At 30.3% G+C, this 22,582-nt stretch overlaps 3 protein-coding genes across 6 annotated transcripts; 2 read left to right on the forward strand and 1 right to left on the reverse strand.

Moving 5' to 3' along the window:
* The first annotated feature begins 6,151 nt into the window (after positions 1-6,151).
* Positions 6,152-7,655, forward strand: LOC114192794 (universal stress protein PHOS32-like). 3 transcript variants are annotated; one of them, XM_028082610.1, is made up of 4 exons: positions 6,152-6,439; positions 6,509-6,612; positions 6,710-6,831; positions 7,186-7,655. In XM_028082610.1, exons 1-4 carry the CDS (start codon positions 6,268-6,270, stop codon positions 7,271-7,273), a joined length of 486 nt encoding a protein of 161 aa, XP_027938411.1. In that variant the 5' UTR covers positions 6,152-6,267; the 3' UTR covers positions 7,274-7,655. The 3 variants fall into 3 exon arrangements, with proteins under 3 accessions (XP_027938411.1, XP_027938412.1, XP_027938413.1); XM_028082611.1 differs by having other exon boundaries at positions 6,170-6,439; positions 6,518-6,612; XM_028082612.1 differs by having other exon boundaries at positions 6,206-6,439; positions 6,545-6,612.
* A 3,938-nt stretch (positions 7,656-11,593) lies between these two features.
* LOC114189747 lies at positions 11,594-12,501 on the forward strand. The gene is made up of 2 exons (XM_028078418.1): positions 11,594-11,739; positions 11,824-12,501. The coding sequence occupies exons 1-2, from the start codon at positions 11,597-11,599 to the stop codon at positions 12,260-12,262; spliced, it is 582 nt and encodes a 193-aa protein (XP_027934219.1). The 5' UTR covers positions 11,594-11,596; the 3' UTR covers positions 12,263-12,501.
* Positions 12,502-14,611: 2,110 nt separating this feature from the next.
* Positions 14,612-20,339, reverse strand: LOC114191797 (hydroxyisourate hydrolase-like). Of its 2 annotated transcripts, none has more exons than XM_028081192.1 (13): positions 20,124-20,334; positions 19,780-19,843; positions 18,541-18,596; positions 18,267-18,342; positions 18,120-18,191; positions 17,894-17,981; positions 17,365-17,623; positions 16,913-17,028; positions 16,484-16,701; positions 16,131-16,159; positions 15,952-16,039; positions 15,446-15,536; positions 14,612-15,096 (listed from the first exon to the last, which is right to left on the reverse strand). In XM_028081192.1, exons 1-13 carry the CDS (start codon positions 20,289-20,291, stop codon positions 14,850-14,852), a joined length of 1,572 nt encoding a protein of 523 aa, XP_027936993.1. In that variant the 5' UTR covers positions 20,292-20,334; the 3' UTR covers positions 14,612-14,849. The 2 variants fall into 2 exon arrangements, with proteins under 2 accessions (XP_027936993.1, XP_027936995.1); XM_028081194.1 differs by lacking the exon at positions 14,612-15,096 and adding an exon at positions 15,103-15,347 and having other exon boundaries at positions 20,124-20,339.
* Between the last annotated feature and the right edge of the window lie 2,243 nt (positions 20,340-22,582).

Here is a 22,582-nt window from a genome sequence, read left to right on the forward strand (position 1 = left end):
AGTGGGAAAGTAAACTCAAATGAGTTAATTCGCGAGTTTGATAATCACGATCATTGGAAATGAGTGATTTTTGTGAAACTCACGGTATTATTCACTATATTCATTAAGTAATATCTCCATACAATATCAATTTAATGGTGTAACAAAAAAAAGTTGTTTTAAATGGTAAAGCTAATGCTACAAGCTCTTATTCATATAAAAATATGTGATGTGAAACTTTATATTTTGTTTTGTCATATTCTCAACTAGCATTTCTTATAAAGATTGTGGTAAAAATCCTCTTAAGTTATGAAAAAAAAAGCCAGAAGTGTGAGATGTCTTGCAAACACTAATATACTTCTTAATAATAAGAAAAAGAAGTTCTGGGTTATTTATTTTGAAGTTATTGAAATTTCTTAGAATACTATTATTATTTGTAACTCTTCTAATTATAACATTCATTAATTGAAATTTGTTGAGATTATTGAAAGATATATTAATGCAAATTGGATTTTGATTGTAGTTACACAAAATCAACTATTAGCTGTGTTTTTACTTTGGGTGGTGCAATATCATGAAATATGTTAAAAAAAATGTTTCATGATTTACCATGGAAGCAAAGATGATTAATGTAAATAATGCTACAATTGAGGCAAGTTTTTTTTTTTTTTTTTTACTTTGTATATGATTTACCATCATTGAATAAACATATACCTTTCAAAGCATGCAAGTTTTTTTTTTTTTTTTACTTTGTATATGATTTACCATCATTGAATAAACATATACCTTTCAAAGCATTGTGACCATTAAGTTGCTATATATAAAATTTATAACAAAAATGTTAATGTAAAAAAGAAGGCTCGAACATAAATTTATTAGAAACTCATATTTACTCAAGGTATTCTTATTAATTTTTACTTTGTCAAGTTAAAAGAAAAAACATTGCCAATCCCCTTAGAAAAGAGTTGATGCATCAACAAGTACTTGAGCAGTCAAGGAGAATGACATTAAAATTCATAAATTAGTTGCAACAATAGACATCCATGACATTCAATGAGTAATAATGAAGTTGTTGCTAACTAAAGTACACCAATTAATTTGATGAAATGTGTATTATAAATTGTGGAAATACAATTATTTCAGGGTCTGAGTCATAAACCACCTTTTAGCCATTTACCTAGTGAGTGTGACGTGGGACCATCATTGTGAGACATGGATAAGTCTCTAAGTGACACTTATGAAACAAGATACTTGCATAAGGTTGCAACGTGCAACCATTGCTTAATTAGAACCTACAATAAACATCGATATTGTATCTATTATTTACTAAATACCCTATTATAGGGGGAGTAGCTCAAGAGAATTAAGTTTCTACATTTTGTCATGTGGGAAGTTTATAAGCACTACATGTAAGGTTCGAACTCGGAAGGTTTTTTACACTAAAATACAAGTATTTTGTTTTGAAAGATGATATATTTTGTTTTATTTTATTTTTTAAATTATATGGGGATGGTTAGAAATATAATATAATTTTTAAATAAATAAGTTATCCTAAAACTATTGAGGTTTGTATGAACTATTAAATTTATGGGTAAATGTTATCTCTTTTAACTTTATTAATACTTATTATTTTATTTAATTAGATTTATTAAAAAAATTCTATTATACTCTATTGTATTTATAAATACTACCTACTTCAAGGCGAAAAATGCATGACAAAATAACACTTTACATAAAGTTATTTTTTGTCTTCTATTCTATATTGTCTTTTAAAATATTGATGTTCATAAGCTTCAAATATCCCCTACTACACTCGATCAAGATGATAAGTTATTGTATTTTGGGAGAAAAATATATAATATTTTGTCTTGCCTTGTGAACTAGGAGTGTTTTCCCTCCAAGGACAACATTCTACATGCCTCGACCCAAACTCTTTCTAATCATTTCCTCATTTATAATTTTATCTTATATTTTTATTTTTTATTATAAGAATTATTTGACTTTATCAATCATCATCTATCTCTATCTTATTATTATTATTTGATTATTTTTCACACATATGCTTCTTAATAAATTTGAAGCAAAGCTTACACATTGCTTTGTGTCTTCCATATGGCATAAACCACGGGCGGCTCAAGAGTTTGAGAGGCTTAAAACAAACTTAAAAAATGAGGCCTTTTATTTAAAACTTTTTTTTGAACTTTTTTTGATGCAAAATTATTTATGAAATTATCATAATTAATTTTATTTTACATTGTTTTTTCAATAGATGATAATATGGCTAATCCATTTAATATTTTTTGAGACATTGTTGATCTTAAATAAGTTTTTATTATTGTTAGCTTTGAAAAACTCCTTCGATTGAAACAACTGACACTGAAATTGTTAACATTATTATGTAAGCTATATATCCATTTGGAAAAAAATATATTCTTTTTTTATAATTAATAATATCAATTGGGTTTATCATTTTCCAAACCTATAATTTGTCTTATATTTTTAATTTTGAAAATAAATCAAATTTTTTAGTTAACATATCTTTATATTTTTATATGAAATAAAAAATTACAATATATAAAACACTACTAAAGATAAGTATATATCGAATGAGTTAAAAGAATAAACTAGTTCTGGTTGTCAAGAGAGTAAAATTGATAGGAGACTCGTAGTATTTTGAAGTCTTTTTCTCTTTCCCAAGCCTCAACTTTTTTCACAAACTTTTAGAATTTATTTTAAGATTAATCATTAATAAAAATAGTTAAAAAAATTATTGTTCTTCCCAACTCGATAGTAAGTTTTTTTTCCTAAACTTAAATTACCTTTCTACAGGAAATCTAACTTTGAATTATACTCCAATTAATTTATTATTCACGAAAAGACTAAACCCTTATCTAATTAATATTTTTGTAGAAAAATTACAATTCCTCGTCAAGATATATGTAAAAAAAACTTAAAACTCGTAAATCAAAAAGTACCAAAAAACAAAAAAAAGGACAAAAGAATCACATTTCTAATTCTAATACAAATTTTTAAATAGAATGAAAACAACTACAACACAAATAGAAAGAAAAACATACTAACCATAAATAAGGATGAAAAAATTGGTACACACGAACAATATGAGATTCAAAAAATTTAATTTATCAAAACCCTAAACGAATGACTCTTAAAAGAGATGAAAGTAAGGAGAGACAAAAGAAGTCACAGAAAGATAAAGAGATAAAAGAAGAAAATATAATCTAAATTGATTATAAGATAATAAAGGTTTTAATAACTAACCATTCTCTTATTTGTAAATAAAATTATAATCTACTAATAAAGGTTTTAACTCACTTATTATCATTTTTAATACCAACAAAAATTAGCATATACTAATAGATATACTAATAGTTATTTTATTTTATTTTATTCTCAAACATAAACTTATAATTAATTTAATACATTTATATTAGTAATAAAACATTTTTTGAAGCTTTTTTTATTAAACATAATTTTATAATTAATTTAACATAGATATATGAGTAGAACAAATTTTTTTAAGGTACTTTTTTAAATATAATTTTATAATTAATTTAATAGAAAAATATTACTAATAAAAAAAAATTAAGACATTTTTTTATTAAAGACCTAAAATGAGTGTTTTACTTACTTTATCTGAGCCGATCCTAACATAAACTAATCAAGTTCTATGTGTAAATTAGACATGTTAAAATTTGAATAGGAGTCTCACTTTAGATAAAGATGAGAAAATTTAAAATGATTATAGCCAATTTATAACTTTTTTTTTTCATGTTTTCTCCACTAAATGTTATATTTCTAAAAAATTATAATAAAATGTAATCTAGTTAGTATATATATATATATATATATATATTATTGGTTATACAAATTTAAACAATTTTTACATCATCAAAAGCCTTTTTATTATAAATTTTAATTGTAATATTACATATATTTTGAGAAACTTTTATTTTTTTACTTTTTATCTTAGAAATTAAAAAAACGTGTTAAAAACCTCACAATTAATAAACAAAAAGGTATATATATATATATATATATATATATATATAATAAAAATATATTAGTGTATCAAAATTAAGAATATTAATTTTTTAAAATTTTATATATTTTTTTTATGTGATATTTATTTAATCTAATTATTTAATTTAATTTTTCATAGTTCAGTCCATTTTATATAAAACTAGTATAAATACAGGCATTATTGTGTTTATGTGTATATATTTTGTAAATATGTATGATATTATGTTAGTAGGTGATGATATTGTAATATTATTAAGTTAATATATAATATAAATTTATATTGATAGAAAAATAAATGGAGAAAAGAGAATAGAATAAATGCTGATGAATAAAAAAACAAAATAACTGTTAAAATAATAAATAATTAAATTACAAAGTGTAAAGTACAAACAAATAATTGTGAACAAAATGAGAAAACCATATGCGTAGATATAAATACTCAATTTAATCATTTCTATTATTATATTCATATGTTAACTTTTTTTGTTAAGAAAGTCTTCCGTGACAATGTAGATTACGATGATATCATATTATTGTAAATATTTAAGGTGATCACGTTTATTAAAAGAGATTTTTTTTTGCCAAGAAAAATCCTTTAACATTATCAATTTCCTATAGTATTCAACCGAAAAAACAACAATCATCACCACAAACAACAATATGGTGTCACTCCTCCTCTTTTCTAATTCTATTATCCAATGGTTTGACCGCACAAATCAAACAACAACGTGACGAAATTGACGCATTCCTTCAAATTCAAAATTCCTCAATAACTTAGTGTCAATAAATTAAAATTTAACTTAATAATAAAAAAAGTGTTTAATAATTAAGTTTAGTTTTGATTAATGTATTTTCAAATTTATAAATTAAAATTTTAATTTTAAAAACATACGAATATAAATTTTCACGTTCAAATTTAACCTAGAATAACATTTCTGTTATCGATATTGAAATAAAGAATGAACTAAATATCACACATCTTTAAATAAAAACTAAATTTTTTAATTTAACAAAAAATGGCATAAACAAAACACAAAGTTTTAAATTAAATATTATGAATTTATGAAATAATGTTACCATCATTAATATAATCCTAAAATATTCTGTGTTTTATATATTTGTGGTTGAGTTGAGTCATGTATAACTACAGAATTAAAAAGTAAGTGTGGGGCCCAAATATGCTGCCCAGTTCCTACATCAAGGACTGCTCCTTGTTCCGGCCAGGTAGCCACTGAGGGAGGCTCAGGGAAAGACTAACGACTTTTTATTCAAAATGATTAAAAAGTGTTTATTTATTTTGTTTTTTCTCACTAAAACGACAGGTTAGTTCAGATTAAAATTAAAAAAATAATAAAAATCATAAAATATTAATATAAATCAAACCGTAGCATATTAAATTAAATCTAACTGTATTTAATTTAAGTAACTATTTAATAAAAAAAAAGTTAAAATTACGTATAGAACAATGTTGGTTACCACTGGATCACGTTTTAAAGTTGCCGCACACAGATTTGCTTTCTCTTGTCTCACACCTATCCCGTGACATCATATGACCCACATCACATGCTTCACCAAATAAACCGTTCTTCGGGTATTTAATCACCAAATAAACCATTACAAACATTTCATACATCCAATCATTTCAGTTTCTTATTTATTTTTATTTTATTTTATTCCCAATACACTCTCCATATCTTGATATTAACTAGTAATTATTTAAAAATAAAGAATTAGTAATAACTAAAAAAATACTAAGATTTTAAGTACTTTCGTGATAAGAAGTAACTGTTCGGTATTTAGAAAAATCTTACGCCACATACCAAAAGAAGAAGAAAAAGTATCTTACGCTATCCCAAACAATTTAAATCTTATAATGTAGGAATCAGATTCAATGAATGGATGTTCTATGATTATCATATGAGTTTTGACAACAACGAAGGGGAGTATTTACTGGCTACGAAATGTATTGATATTTAAAATTTGAAATATAAAAAAAAGGGGCTAAATAATAAATACATAAATAAAGTAATAAACTTTACTGAATTGTATTGGTGGTCCCTTTTTTATCCTACAGTATCCGCAAGGGACGAGAAGCTGCGCCTACGTCGTTTTCAGACAAGGGTTTCACGATTAAGCAACGATTCAATAATTGACAAGTGGGTTTGGATGGGTTTATAAATAACTGGGGTTGCAGAGGGAAGTGAGAATAAGAGAGGGGTATTTGTTTGAGCTGCGGTGGTTTTTGAGATGGCAGGGTCGTCAGAGAAACAAGTGGTGGTGATAGGAATAGATGATAGTGAACAGAGCACGTACGCTCTCAAGTGGACCCTTGATCACTTCTTTCCGAGCCCAATTTTCAAGCTGGTTCTCGTCCACTCCAGGCCTACCGCCACTTCTGCTGTGGGTCTCGCTGGACCTGGTACGTCTCTTCTGTTACTTACTTCACTCTCTCACCTTTGTTTAATCCAATTCAGAACCCCTTCCTTAGTGTATGTAGGTGCCGCTGAGATATTGCCTATTGTAGATTCCGATTTGAGAAAGATTGCCGCCAGAGTCGTTGATTCCGCTAAACAACTTTGCATCGAAAAATCTGTAATTTCATTCTTAACTTTCTCTTATCACTTATGACTGTATGTTGGATTTATTCTTTATCAGTTATCATCATTGGTAAGATCGGATTATTCCTCAGGTAGAGGATGTCACAGCAGAGGTGGTGGAAGGTGATCCTAGAAATGTTCTTTGTGATGCTGTGGAAAAGTATCGTGCAGCAATATTGGTTGTGGGTAGTCACGGTTATGGAGCTATAAAAAGGTACTTGCTCTCTGCAGTTTTGGTATATTTAGTTGCCATGTGATGTAATAATGGGTGGGAGAATGAGATTTGAGTTCATATAAGATCTTAACCTCATATATTTATAGCTCAAATTTCTTAAATTTCCAATACCAATAACATAAATTCTGATATGAGAACTTCCTCATATCACCGGGATCTAAAACAGTTTTAGATGACACTTTAACTTTGTTAATTTTTTTTTTTTGGTAAATTGAAAAACCTGATTATATGTGGTAGATGGGTTAAAATCATGGTTTGAAACTATCTAATAATTTTGTGTATATTCTTCCTGTAGAAGCTTGTGAATTAGGTTTTCTTTGTTAACTTTTGCAGGGCTGTTTTAGGGAGTGTGAGTGACTATTGTGCTCATCATGCTCACTGCACGGTGATGATAGTGAAGAAGCCAAAAATCAAACATTGATCTACATTGCCTGTGTCTGTGATACAACAATAAACATAATACTTACAGACAAAGGAAAAATGATAATACTCACTGAATTTCGGAGCTGTGCTTCTTCTATGACTATGTCATACTTGTTCTTATGATGTAATAGACTTTACTACTAAAGATTGAAATCATAAAATACTTCCGCTTTGTTTTGTACACAATAAGTTATTGAAGTAAATATGTTTCATTAGTTCTTTCCTGGGCTACTAGCTTGAAAGTTTCTATGAGCAATTTGGTTTTGTTTATTTCTTGATCAGTGGAGGGATCGTGATCGGGATGTGAGGATTTTGGGACAGTAGATGTACTTGTGAATTCTGATATATGCAAATGGAGATAGCAAAATTGGTTCAATTTATTGGGATGGTTCCTTTAATCTGTTAAAAGTAAGGCTTTTTTATTTTTTATTTCCTACTGAAAGCTTTTGGTATCGTTGATGTACCGGAGTAAATGCACTAAAATATTTAAGTTTATAATTTTGGTGTCTGGTCATTTATAAGTATATTTGATGTTCTAAGTATTTACGTATTTTGAAAGATTAATTATTAAATATTATAGATAAGTTTGAATTGATTATAATTAGTTTTTTTTTTTTATCTTCTTATTATACGAGTCATTCTTTCTTAAATATTATGTATAAGTTTGAATGGATTATAATTAGTTTTTCTTTTTTATCTTCTTATTCATTAATATACGAGTCATTCTTCTCATTAAGGCATTAACCTTTCATAGTTGAAACGAAGTCAAGATAATAGACTCAAGTGTAAAATATTGGTATTTGTACCCGCACGGATATTTTTTTAATTATATTTAATAATAAAAAAAATTCTAAATAATTGATTAATTTTAAATATTATATTTTAAATAATAATAATAATTAAAGTAATAAATAATTAAAAAATTATCAAAATTATTATATATATATATATATGAATTTAAATTATTATTAAATATTTGTTTATAATGGTTATATTATATGTATGTGTTAAGTTTGAAATAGATTAAACAAATAAATGATGATGTATGAAGAAAAGTCATTATATATTACCTATAATAATTAGGTTTAAATACCATTTTTGTCTCAATTTTCGTCAACTTTTTTCAAATAGGTCCCAATTTTCGGAAGTGTTCAAATAAGTCCTAAATTTTGTCAATTTGATTCAATTAGGTCCTAATTGGGTAACACCGTTTAAATTGGTAACATTTCACTGTACAGTTGGCTTTTCTTTGCTAAGTGTTTCATTACTAATACTATGTGACAATGTTTTCTTTATAATCAGATGGTTAATTACAGGCTTAAACATATTACATTTTAAATTAAATGCAAAGAAGGAAAATTAAAAAAAAAGTAAAAGGGATTTAAAGGAAAATTAAAAAAAATTGCAACGCAGATTAAAAGTAAAAGGGGTTAAAATGTTTGTTCGAATTGGGTTAGGTTTGTGCTGAGAAAATTGGAGATTTAGGTTATGTTTGTTCGAATATGGGGAAAGAAAGAAAGCAAGGTAGCTTCATTTTGCGTCTGCCATTGCTATCAGGATCATCATCAATTCATCGAAGACATCGAAGACAGGTTAGGTTTCTGTTTGCGTTTGTGTTTTTCGTTTTTGCGATTGGATTTTTTCTGGTTTGCGATTGGGTTGGTGTTATTTTCGATTGCGATTATGTTTGTTTGATTGTGTGTTTGTGTTGTCATTGTCTGCTATTGTATGCCATTGTCGTTTTCGTTGGAGTGTCCCATTCCTTTTCCCTAATTTAGTGAATATCTTTGCTAGTGGATTGGGGTTGTGTGCGTGCTTTGTCGGTGTCGGTTATGTTTCTTTCAAAGTTGTGGTCCCTGTGTGTTCGTGGACCCTGTGTGTTTCGTTCAAATATTTTATGCGATATTAAATGTTTTCGTGGACCTTGTTTTACAATTTTTTTTCATATCTGCCAGATAGGTCTGTCAGTAATTTGAATAGTGGTGTGAGATGTGTGATGAAAGTTTCGAAATTGTGGTCCACCATGGTGGACTTTTTAAACAACGTGGTCTAGTTAATTACATAGGTTGGGAAACCACTGTTTGGGCCTATGACCCAGACAGGTGGAGTTATTTTGAGGTGACAGGGGAAATAAGGGAAATGGGCTATGTTAATGTTAAGAAATTATGGTATGCAATTGAGAATGCCATGTATATGTTGGTTGATGACAAAGGTGCAATAAACATGATGCATGTGCCAAGCACTATGGCCAAGTTCACATATTTGTTGTGCATGGTGTTTCTGAAGCAGAAGTTGTGGAAAATGATTTAAAGTATAAACAAGGTTTTCTGTGTGGGGATGACTTAGAGAGTGGAGAGAGCAGTCATATAAATGATGATGTGGACAAGGTTAATGAGAAGCTTAATGAAGAGGTTAATGCGAAGGTTAACGAGGAGGTTCATATCCAGGTTGTCGAGGAGGTTAATAAGCAGGTTCATGAGGTTGAGGTTGAGGTTGAAGTGCAGATGGGGGGTGATTGTTTAAGTGAATGTGAGGTGCAATCTCACTTGAGGAATCATTTGCCTCAAGTTAAGGAAACTGATGTGAGGGGTGAAGAAGGAGTTCAAGACGAGGTTCACCATAAGGTGGAGGATGAAGTACACCAAGTAGATGTTGAGGGACTTGTTGATGTCCATATCAGTTTGGACAATGGTGATCACAATTTGTTTGAAGGGAGTGTGGAGGTGCAATGTTAGGTGCATAATGAGCAAGACTCTGACCAAGTGGAGCATACTGAAAAAGAGAAAGAAAGTGAGGAAGAGGAATATAGCGACAATGAGGAAGATTGTAGTTTTCAAATTTCTGATAGAGAGACAACAGGAGATGAATGGCAATCAGATGAGCTGGTTAGCCTTAATGAAAGTGATGATGAGGGTTGTGTTGATGACAATTCAGGTGATGAAGGGAGCAGCTGTGGTCCTTTTGGGACATTTGTCATGCAAAATTCCATGGCTGACTATAAATGGGATGTAGGCACAAATTTCATAGACAAGGAACATTTGCAACAAGCCATAATAACTTATGCAGTTCATTCTGGTAGAAATATAAGATGGGTTAAAAATGATAAACAAAGAGTGAGAGTGAAATGTATGGGGGCACAAGAAAAATGTGAATGGTTTGCATATACTGCATATATTCCTTTACGCAAGACATGGCAATTAAGAAAAGTGGTTGATAGGCATATTTGTTCTAGGGAGTTCAAACTTAAGATTATGAGTGCAAAATGGCTTAGTAAGAAGGTAGAAAAATCTTTAATTGAAAATCCTAAATTCAAGATTAAGGATGTGCGAGAGAAAGGGTTGAGGAAGTGGAATACAAGTATTTCAGTGGCTATGGCTCGTAGGGCAAAGTCCTTAGCTTTAGACCAAGTGGAAGGGTATTCAAAGAAAAATTTCGAAGAATACATGACTATGCATATGAAATTTTGAGATGCAATCCTGGTAGCACAATGAAAGTCAAAGTGGATGAAATGCAAGGTGAATCAATATTTAGTAGTTTTTACACATGTTTCAAAGCATGCAAAGATGCTTTTGTGGTTTATTGCCCCTTTATTGGGTTAGATGATTGCTTCCTGAAAGGGAAATATGGGGGCGAGTTGCTAACTGCAGTGGCGAGGGATGCTAACGACCAGATGCTCCCTCTTGCATATGCCATTGTGGAGGTAAAGAACAAAGAGACTTGGAAATGGTTTTTGGAAATCCTAGTGGATGATCTAGGCGAAACTGAAGTATGTGGAGGCATGTACATTTATGTCCGATCAACAAAAGGTATGCATGTTCTGTTCATTGTATTATTTTTCTTCATATTCAACATTTTTGAGGCATATGTTGTATTCATTTTTCTTCATATTTTTGCTTTGTAAACAGGACCTATTGCTTGCGATTCAGGAGTTATTACCTGGTGTAGAGCAATAATTTTGTATAAGGCATCTGTACTCCAATTTCAAAAAACGCTTTGCTGGTCAGAAGTTGAAGAACTTAATGTGGAAGGCAACAACTGTGACACACCCTATGGCATGGGAAAGGGTAATGAGAGATATAAAAAGGAAAATGAGGATGCTTTCAAGTACCTCATTGCTATAACACCTAGGTTTGTATTCATATCTCATTTTTTTATACTGTTTTATATAAAAACTGACTAATCATAATTAATTTTTGTGAATACATAAATTTTGGTCCAGATCAAGATTCACCAGGAATGTTGTCACTGCACAATTGTAAACAACATGACAAAGGTATTTAATAATATTCGTGTTGATGCTAGGAGCAAACCTGTTATCTCAATGTTGGAAGACATACAAATATACAGGATGAAGAGGTGGCAATCTAAAAGAGAGAAGGTGGAAAAAATGGAGGGGCAGATTTGTCCTAAAATAAACACCAGGCTACAAGAAGAATCCAAAAAAACTAGATACTGGATCCCAAGGTATGACTTATTTATGTGTTGTTGATGTATAACCATTTCAGTGTTGATGTAGAACCTGATATGTGTATATGAATTCTGATGTAGTTCTGCAGGGGGGAAAGTATTTGAAGTTTCACACCTTTCAGTGGTAGGTGACAAGTATGCTGTCAACCTAGACACCCAAGATTGCAGCTGCAGAAAGTGGATGATAATTGGCATCTCATGCTGCCATGCACTTGCTGCCATCAGGTTCTTGAACTTGAATGCAAAAGATTATATCCCTCTATGTTTCAGGAAATCAAGTTATGAAGAGATGTACAACTCCATTATCTTCCCTATCAATGGACAAAACATGTGGCCCACCACTGATTTCCCAGATGTCATGCCTCCATATAAAAGGATTATGCCTGGGAGACCAAGGAAAAATAGAAGGCTGAAACAATGGGAGTTGAGGAAAGATGACACGCAATTACGAAAAGGTGGCCATAGAAAAAGATGCAAAGTTTGTCGTGAACTGGGGCACAATAGAAAACATTGCCCATAAGTGCCTACACAAGTACATTCCTCACAACCAACTGATGCTCCTCCACAAGCAACCCAGCCATCTCAAGAACCAACTTTTGCTCTTCCACAACCAACCCAACCATCTCAAGAACCACCAATTGTGCAGTCTGAAAACCTAGTTTAATATAGCTTTTAATGTAGATGTATTTTGGTGTTTAATTTTGTACTTTCATGGTTGTTATTTTGTACGATTGATTAGCCATTTTTGGATTATTTGGATCATAGACTATTTCATTTTGTAAGTTGGATAAATCAAGATTATGGTGAACGAGAACAACTTGTTTGATTTGAATTATCAGGATTTTGTTATTTATCAATCACAATTTTATTACTATTGACATTATTTTACTACTTACAATGTGATCTGGTCTATTGGGAACATTATTAAACAAGAAAACTTTATCTAGTATAGAACCTAATTAAACATCATTTTTAAATTTTAAGACCTAATTGAACATAAATAACAAAAGTAGGGACCTAATTGAACATAACTAACAAAAGTAAGGACCTGATTGAACATAAATTACTTAATTCATTCATAATTTTGGAAAGGTTTGTACATCATTAGCTTCACAATTACAACCATTTTCTGTCAATTTTTCAGCATCAGGGCCAACACCACCATGTTTATCAACCCAACAATACAAACCACTACTGCTAATACATTAAACCATTTCGTCAGAGCCCTAACTACATTATCGAGATCTTCTATCTTCATGTTTTGGTTGACGATAATAACATCTTTTTCTTCATCAACGTCTTCATACCACCATTTGAAAAAATTGCAACAAACACCAGCTTCACTTTGGCATTGTTGAGGAGTAGAAAATAAATAAAAGATTCATCAAATCTGACATACCCAGAAGAATAACAATTAAATCAATCTTACCTTGTAGTTAGCACAACCTCAGAACTTTCTACCCACATTTCTCGGAGTTCTTGTTGTCCTGAGAACTGCAACTTCTCCACAATCATAAATGGGTCTTAAAGCTTGGGTCCGAGAAGAGGGAACACTACGTTGCATACAGTTATTACAGTATGAAGAAGAAGATTGGGTCTGAGATATAGCTGCATTAAAGCTTAAACGTTCCAAGTATGAGCAAGGTCACACACGAGAAAGAGCATGGCATGTTCGACTTTTTATAAACCCTAACACTTTTTAAACCTTTTACTTTTTTTAAAAAATTTTCCTTCTTTGCATTTAATTTAAAACGTCATATGCTTAAGCCTGTAATTAACCATCTTATTATAAAGAAAACACCGCCACGTAGGATTAGTAATGGAACACATAGCAAAGAAAAGCCAATTGTACAGTGAAACGTTACCAATTTAAACAGAGTTACCCAATTAAGACCTAATTGAATCAAATTGACAAAAATTAGGACCTATTTGAGCACCCCCGAAAATTGAGACCTATTTGAAAAAAGTTGACGAAAATTGGAAAAAAAAAGATATTTTAACCTAATAAATAATTCAACTTTTATTTATAATAAATAATTTAATTTTTCAAATCAGTTAACTAATGAGAAATAACATATACAATAATGTATAATTATCGTAATAAATGGTAATTTAAAATACTTTATTTGAATATGATATATCTGTGTTTTCAAATATTTATTTGTACATCATCACGTTTCTAAGTTTGTATGGGTTATACTTCAATTTCATCAAAGATAAATATTTTCATTTATTTTCTTGTTTTTACTCCGATGCAATAACATAGTTGACGGTGTATGAAAATTGGATCTGAAAGTAATATGACTTTAGATTTTCTCACTCGTTCTCTCTCCCATTCTTAGGTTCGCCATGTCAATGTTTAATGATCTTGTTCTTTCTTTTTGTCCTCATTCACCATCTTTTTATTACTATTATTTTTTAAAAAGAAATTTGTTGTCGTTTGGATAAGGACTTTGTCTTTCCAAACACTTTGTGGCTGCATCACCAACTGCATCTGTGAGACTGATGGATAAGTAATGATGAAAATATTTTATCTGTGGAAATTTTAAGACGTAGAAGTATAAATGACTTCATCTTGTGGATGGTGTTTCTGAATATGATGATATGTTGTCTCTTTGGAGTTCGAATTGGATAAAAAACAGGTGGTTGTATATTCTTTCCTGGTTGCAAAAAGAAACAAAAATAGTACTTTAAACTTTTACTGGATGGACTTTTACAAATTTTTGCCTTTTATTGGCAATTTGAAAACAAAATAAGAAAATATTTTAAAACAATCATACAAATAATAAATACTAATTCATAAGGATAGTACTTTCGTATTTAATTCTGCATTATCTCTACAATATGTCGATTTTGTTTTTTTTTTATTATTTAGAGAAAAGGTCAAGCCTACTTTATAATATCAAAATTTTCTATTTTCATTTTTGTCATGAGAATGCTTTACTTGTCAGCTCTCTCTATCCTTCTTTTGCAATCTGAATTGAGATTTGCCGAGGTATTTAGGCTTTCTCCAAGTTTATTCTTATGTTATGTATTTAAGGGAAAATAATCATACTAATACCACCTCTATGTAATGACTTTTTCATGATAACAAACAAACAAACAACCTACTCAAGTAAGTGGCCAATTGAAACGAGTGAGGGATCCTTCTCAAGTTCAACACTTCCAACTATAGAACTGTTTATATTCTTCAAAAATCGGCTGTACCATTTTGCAGAGAGCTTTGGGTGTCTCTTCAACTCTGGATCATCCCTATCAACATAGTATAGGCCAAAGCTAGCTTTGTATCCATCCAACAACTCGAACAAATCCAGGAAAGACCAGACAAAATACCCCTTTATGTTTACTCCATCTCTGAGAAATTTTGGAGTAATGCAGAATATCAGAAAACGCATCAGAAGTGGTTATGGGAACACTTACAGAAAATAAACCACTGTATTACAATCTAATAATAACTACTTTGTTTTTTCTAGTTCAAGTATTTTTGTTCTTTTGCTTGTCGGTGTGTGTTCTGGGTATGTTTGATAAATTCTCGACATGAGTCACTTCTCAAGATTAGTTATAAACAATATACTTCAATAGATCAGTTATCCACAACTTTGACTCTGCAGTCATAAACAAAAGCAACTTAAGGAATTCCTGTGGAAGTGATTAAAAAGATTGTGATATATTTATTACATGAATTAGAGCAGGGGTAACATACCTCAGGCCATCAAGCACTCCACCAATATACTCATGCAAGTATTTCACCCTTGACACATCTTGTAGTGACGAATTGCTTGCTGTCCGTTGACCTAACAACCCAAAATTTAATCAGTAACTCATTCAATCATTTGAACTTATCATGTTTCACAAGAGCAACCTAGATTTCATCAACAGGATTTCCTAGTCTACCATTAATACATATGTAATAAAGTTTTGTAGTAAAGTTCCATACAACTAAGTTTAAAGGTGGTTTTTGTAGGAAAATAATTTAACCGCACTATGCCATTAACCAATGGCATTGTTAGTCGCATTTAGGTAAACAGTATAAGCAGGAATGAGCATGATCGAAACAAAAATGCCTAATGTAATCAAGTTGCTTTGTTTAGAACAATAGAACTATGACCCCGAGCTTAATATTCAATCCGTATAACATCAAGGGTTGATTTTACTAAAAAATATTCATTGCAATTATACGGAATCTTAGAGAGAGAGGGAGAGAGAGACCATTTTCATGAATGAATATAGGAGGATTTCCATAAAGGAGCTTGAATTTATTCAATTCTTCCAGCATAATCCACGGTGTGATAGGATACTGAATCATGTAAGGCGAAAAGTCAGTTATTTGCACAACGGATAATCTAAAAAATAGAACCAATTTATGTGACATTTTATTTTATTGATACCTCTTCATTTGTATATACATGCGATCCTACTGCAAGATCAGAAAAACGACAAGTCATTATAATGTAACGTTATCAACTTTTTATTATTATTATTTTTATAATATCAAATAGATCATTAGGCTATGTAAGGGGTATTATTACATTAGAGTGAAATGGTAAATGATGTGAAAGTTCACAAGTTGAACAAACCCGTATGTAATGATACCGTTCATGATTAAAAAATTAAGACTAAGTGCTTATAATTATTCTTTTTCATAATATACCGTACAAATTTATCCCTTCTACATATTTGCATTTTTACCTCTTTAATCTCTTACTAAATTCACTATTCGTAAGCCTAATGAAGTACTTACAAATCATTGCAGCCCAGTCTGCGGCGTAATCTCTCAGTTGATTCTTAAGGACGTCAGAATTGTCTGTGATATTGACACTGGTGTAGTGAATGACTCCTATAAAGTCAAATGAACCCTTGAGTTGTTCAGATTCACGAGTTGTGAAGGCCGGAATTCTTACACCAGCGTTTTTCTTCATGGAAATTGGATAGTCTCCATACTGCAAGGGTTCCATAACCCTGCAATATCAAAGCATACTTGTAAAATTGTCAAGTTTATTATTCTTGGACACATGTATTGGTATGTCCAATTAAAGAAAACAGTCTTTAAGAAGATAGAATAGCATGCGATAGAACTTCAGTTATAAATAAGCATCTATCTTAAGGGAACAACTTAAGAATAAGTGGAAGAAAGAAGTAAAACAAACCAATTTTAGGGATAGTTGCTTACCAACCAACCAAAAAGTCACGAGCTCGTTGAGTTGCTGCCCTGTCTTTCTCTGTATTTGTTTGTGGTAAAAGTCCAAACACGAAGATAGAGATACCAACAAATCCATGTTGTTTGTTCTGCAATGTTACACGAGTTTCTTAGAAAAAGAACATTCTTTGCCAACAAAGTTTGGATCTGAGATGAAACAAAGTCAATATAGAGATTGAAAATCAGACAAAGATTATAAGTTTAAGAATTTAAGTTGAAATGGCCAATTAATCCAAAACCACATTGTATAACTTTTAGATAATAACACTTTGTTAAGAGATAATAATTTAAAAACACTTCGCACTGATAGCGATTACAAAATTTGAGAAGAATTACATTATAGACAAATCTTTTTAAGTTTAGTGCAAAGTATATTTGTTGAAGATTTTGCCATTAACATGGATATGTAAGATTAGGTGATATACCAAGTATTTTCTCCGGTACAATCTGGCAGCTGAAGAGTGAGCTAACAAAATATGATGAACTGCCAAGTAGGGTTCATATGTGGAGTTGCCTCTATTACTCTTTATAGCACAAAATGGGGGAGAACATCGTTGAGGTGGGCAGGTTCCCTGATCATAACCACCTAAGGCAAAAATGTTGGGTTCGTTCACAGTGGTCCAATACAAGACTCTGTCGCCAAACTCTCTAAAACATACATCAGCATAGTATGTGAAGTCTCTTCTGCATTTACATCCAAGTAACTTATCTATTACTATTTATCAATAGAAAAAATTAATTGGACATCTGACATTTTCTCTTACTTCCGTCTGACAATTTAACAATTCGACATAATAATAAAATATAAATTAAAAATCATTAAATAAAAAAATTAATCAAAGTAGATGTGGAATAAGAGTAGTAATTTGTATGCAAGCAAAAGCGAACGCACACACCCATTGTTAGAGTAGTTAGAAGAATTTCCCTATAAGGTGCAAGAGATCAGAAGCGTACATGATGTCACGACTAACCCATCCTCCATATTCATCTTCAAGAACCTGTGGAAGGTCATAGTTGTGTAACGTCACATGTGGTTGGATTCCTGCTCCAGGGAAATAGGGTAACTATATCAGTTGTAGAACTTAAAGAGATTTCAAATTTGTTTATTTATTTGGTTGGAGTGAAATCAATGCATGGCTAATTTTGCAAGCTAATTAAGAGACCCAAAATTAAGTATAACCATTGCTGATGAGCTGATTGATGAGATTGTTATAGTACTGCAATCCTTTGGGATTAACGGCTCCTCTTCCGTCTGAGGAAAAACATAAGCTTTTTGAAAAGTGTTGATATATATATAAAATTGAAGGGTTTGTGTTGAGTATGATACTTGGTAACAGTCTGGACCAAGAAATGGAAAATCTATAGGCTTCAAGTCCTGTTTCCACCATTAGCCTCACATCTTCCTGCATTTCATAAAACAATTAAAATCAAACGGTACTTCAGTGACGCTTTAACAGTTGAACAAAACAGTGGCTAAATCTCTATTATTTGAGCAGCTTATGCCTCAATGTTCTCTAATCTCCCAGAAATGGGAGAATCGCAACACACTGAATAATGCTATAACGGGCAAATAAAAAAATATCAAGGATAAGCGTATTCACTTTATACTTGTGGTACCCATCACATGCTACATCTCCATTTTCTCCACGCATATATCCTGTTCATTAAAAATTATTGCGTGAGACTGAATTTTTAAGTGAATAATGATTGGTATGTAATTGAGAATGCAAAACTAGATTAGTAAATTTATGTTCCCTGGTTTTTCATCACTCATTCACGTCTCACAGTAAATCTATGTATGATATGATAAATGCTTTTTCTTAAGAGGATGTAATCTGCTATTAAAGTTATAAAAATGAAACCACACACATGGAAAAGGAGGAGGAGGAGAGAATTGTGAGTCAATATTTTATTCTCTGAATTTTGATTCTTCAATGTTGTAGATGTGTGCAGCTCATGGTCTTTTATAGGCAAATTCAAGTAATAAAATATTACAAACTTTATGCCTTTAAGAAGATATAACCGTGGCAACAAATTCTTATTTAATGTCTTACCTTGCATTACATTGAAGGTTGAAGTAAAACTATGCAGGTTGATTTAATATTTTTAAAGTTTTAGTTCTTATCAACACCTCTCTTCTTCCCCCGTCCTCCTATTCCTATTTGTTTCTTTGTATTCTTTTTCGTCGTCAACACATTTTTTTTTATATTATGTTGAGTTTGACGTAATTTAAATTCTCTTATTACATCAGTTAATTCTAATAAACTCCAAATTATAGATTCGTGAGATTGCATTAATTCAGAGAAAGTTTGGAATCTAGAAAAGATAGTTTTGACGTTTCCCAAAATGGAATGCATTTGCTGCATTGTATTAGTCTTAGTACATAAAATACTTAAAAACGCGAAAGTTACCAGTTAAATCATTTTCTTATTAAATAATACTTCCATCACCTATGTTGCCAAAAAGTGTCTCTAATGGCACTAAGCAGAAACATTTCATTTTCAAAATTTTGATAATTTTACATTGTTAATTTCAATTTTGTGAGAGTTTTAGATAACTTTGAGTCCATATAGTAACAAAACACAAACATTAAAACATTTGGCTTAATAATTTGGGTTTCCCTTTGGCCTTAATATTTTGGAGTCTTAATATTTTCTTAATATTTTAATCGAGTCTTAATATTTTCTTAAACTTTACAATAATAAAAAAACAATTATACGGTAGTATTCGCTTAATTTCGATTTATTGTGCGCAATTTCCAAAAATATGAAAAATCTAGATTTATATAAAATTGGTAAGAAGATGCGAAGAAGAAAGAATGTAGAGTGAAGCAAAGGAACCAGCGTGGGCAAAGGTATCCCATATGCTATCACTTCTTCCGTCTTCATTAGGAGCTCCTTCCACCTGTTTACAATAATAACAATAACACATTTACAGATTAATTTGGATTCTCTTTTATGGTGTTATCTTTTCGTTGTAATGTCAAAATACAATTATAAAAATTAATTTCAATATTGTTAAATATTTAAAATCTTTTTTAATATGCTAAAAGTAATGGACATACCAAATAAACACTACTAAAAATCGTCACTACAGTCCGAATTTCTGTAATCGCAACATAACAGAATAATAAAAGAAAAACGATGAAATGAGATGAAAAAATATAGAGGAATTCAGGCTGAACCTGGTAAGCAGAGGTGCCTGAACCGAAAACAAAATCGGCCGGAAAATCATCTCTGTTATAGGTATCGGCACCGATACCTCTCCCCAAAACCAAATTCAGAAGCAAGAAACCGAGAATGATAGCGTTGCTGAAGCATGTGTGTGGTGCTTCCATCGTTTCACCAAACATTTGATTTCAACCTCATCATGGACAACATTTATTTCAAGTGGAAACGAATGTGCCAAAACGGAGGGGTCCATGGGCTTCGTCTTTCAATTTATTGATGTGTGGATGTTGAAATTAAGATTGGTATTGTTCCTACACCTTCGAGCCTTTTTCTTATGTTTGAATCTTCTCCCTTTATATATATATATATATATATATATATATATATATATATATATATATATATATATATATATATATATATATATATATCCTAAAACAATATTTTTCTTCCTAAACTAAAATAAAAATTTATCATTTATTGCGAAGCCTTTCAATAGTGTTAAAATATGTTTATAAAAAAATATTTTAAAAAGTCAATAATTTTTAGTTAATTAATTTTATTTAGTAAAACAACTGATTTTATTTTTTCCCGATAATTTTCTCAAATAAACTGATTATTGCGTATTAAAAATACCATAGATAAAATGGTTGAAAAAGAGATAATACGTAAACAAACAAGTAACTTTTATTAGTTTTTAACTAATATTCTTATAAAACTCGTAGCAAGACTTTTCTTATATAATAAAAGATTATTTTTTGAACAATGTCCTTTTTCTTTAAATTTCTTTTAGCACAATTAAAAATCCCATTTTAATATATACTGTTAATTAATAAAAACTTAATTCAGTACGTTTAATATTATTTGCCCACTAAATTAAATTTTTGTCCTAATAATTGATTGAAAAAGGCCAAGAATATTGGATTTATGCAAATTTAATTAGTGCAATCACCAATCCCTATCAGTCTAAATGGAAGAAATACTTTCTGGAATATTGTGGATATTGCATACCCCTTTCATGCCTTTGAGGCCACAACCACCGAGACGTAGCCATCAAGGGAAGAAAACAAGTGATTTCAGCGTGCCCCCGGACTACTTTAGTTGAAAGTTTTAAGTCGATCTCTGAATTTTTATTTCAATCAACTTTAAAATGTTGAAATAATTTTCAATTAGTTTCTTTTTTTTCTTAATTAATTTTCTTTTAAAAAAATTTTATTGTCCAACGTGTCAGATTCATGACTAGTTACATGTCAATATTAGTATTATATGATGTCTTATATTTAATTTGGTTTTTGTATTTTATCTTTTTCATTCAATTCAGTTTTAATTAAAATTACAAATAAAACAAATATTATCATTTTTTAAAATTAAAACTAAATTTATTATTTACATTAATATTATATTAATATTTATATTAAAAATAATCTTTTTTATTAATTTTTTTAATTATTCTGAAACCGATTCTAATAATATTATTAATTTCACTAGCGAAAACACATGCGCTGTCGTGCCTGTGTGTTGGCTTTTTTTACGTAGCTATATGTATAATATTAAGAATAATCAATGACAATTTATGATGGATATACTACGTAGATTGGTTGAAAAAGAAAGCAGTAAATTACTAATTCGTAAGATTGTGTATCAACTAATATTTAATACATTTGATCAAGATTTTGGGTTAATGAGCTATATGTGATGGAGTCAATGGTAGTTTTCTATAAATATACAAACTATTTTAGTAGGTATCTATAAATATACATTCGTTAAAAAACTGAAATATATATTTACTACATACATGATGTAGAAAAAAATTAGTAAATGAAAGTATCATACATTTACATCCTTAACCATTTCTTAATTCAGAGGCCAAATAAATATTGATGTCTAGGACCTGTATACAATTGCTACTTGAGATGCAATTGAAATATTATATTGTGGTTGATTCGCAGGGCGCTCTTTAATGAGTTAAGAACATATCTGAATATTTGGTTCTTGAGCAAGTTGTCGAAATACATGCACAAAAGGATTGCACCGGTGTAATATTTGTTGCAATTTATGAACAATAATTTGATGAAGTTGAGGGCTTTTCAACATTCTATTTTGTAATTCATGTTCAGTGTCATAAATGTACAATTGCAAAAACCGGGGTCTGGACCCATCATTTGGATAAAATCCTCTTATCCTATCATAGATTTCACCTTCAGCACGAAAAGTATATATACCACGACCATTTGCTACTATAGTTTCATCCATATGAACACCAAGAGAAGTGAATGAAAAGACATGATTGTAACTTCTTATATGTTGTCTAAAATGTCTACTTTCAGATGTTTTATCTGAAAATATTTGAAGCAGCTCATGTGGAGGAGGGACACGTGGAAGTAACACTTTGCCACCAGAGCAACACATATCGCGTGATTCATGATAAAATAATCGTGCATGACAATGTGGACATGTAGTTGGTGTAGGCAGT

This window comes from Vigna unguiculata, chromosome 7, assembly GCF_004118075.2.
Source record: "Vigna unguiculata cultivar IT97K-499-35 chromosome 7, ASM411807v1, whole genome shotgun sequence".
In the NCBI taxonomy this organism is placed as follows: domain Eukaryota; kingdom Viridiplantae; phylum Streptophyta; class Magnoliopsida; order Fabales; family Fabaceae; genus Vigna; species Vigna unguiculata.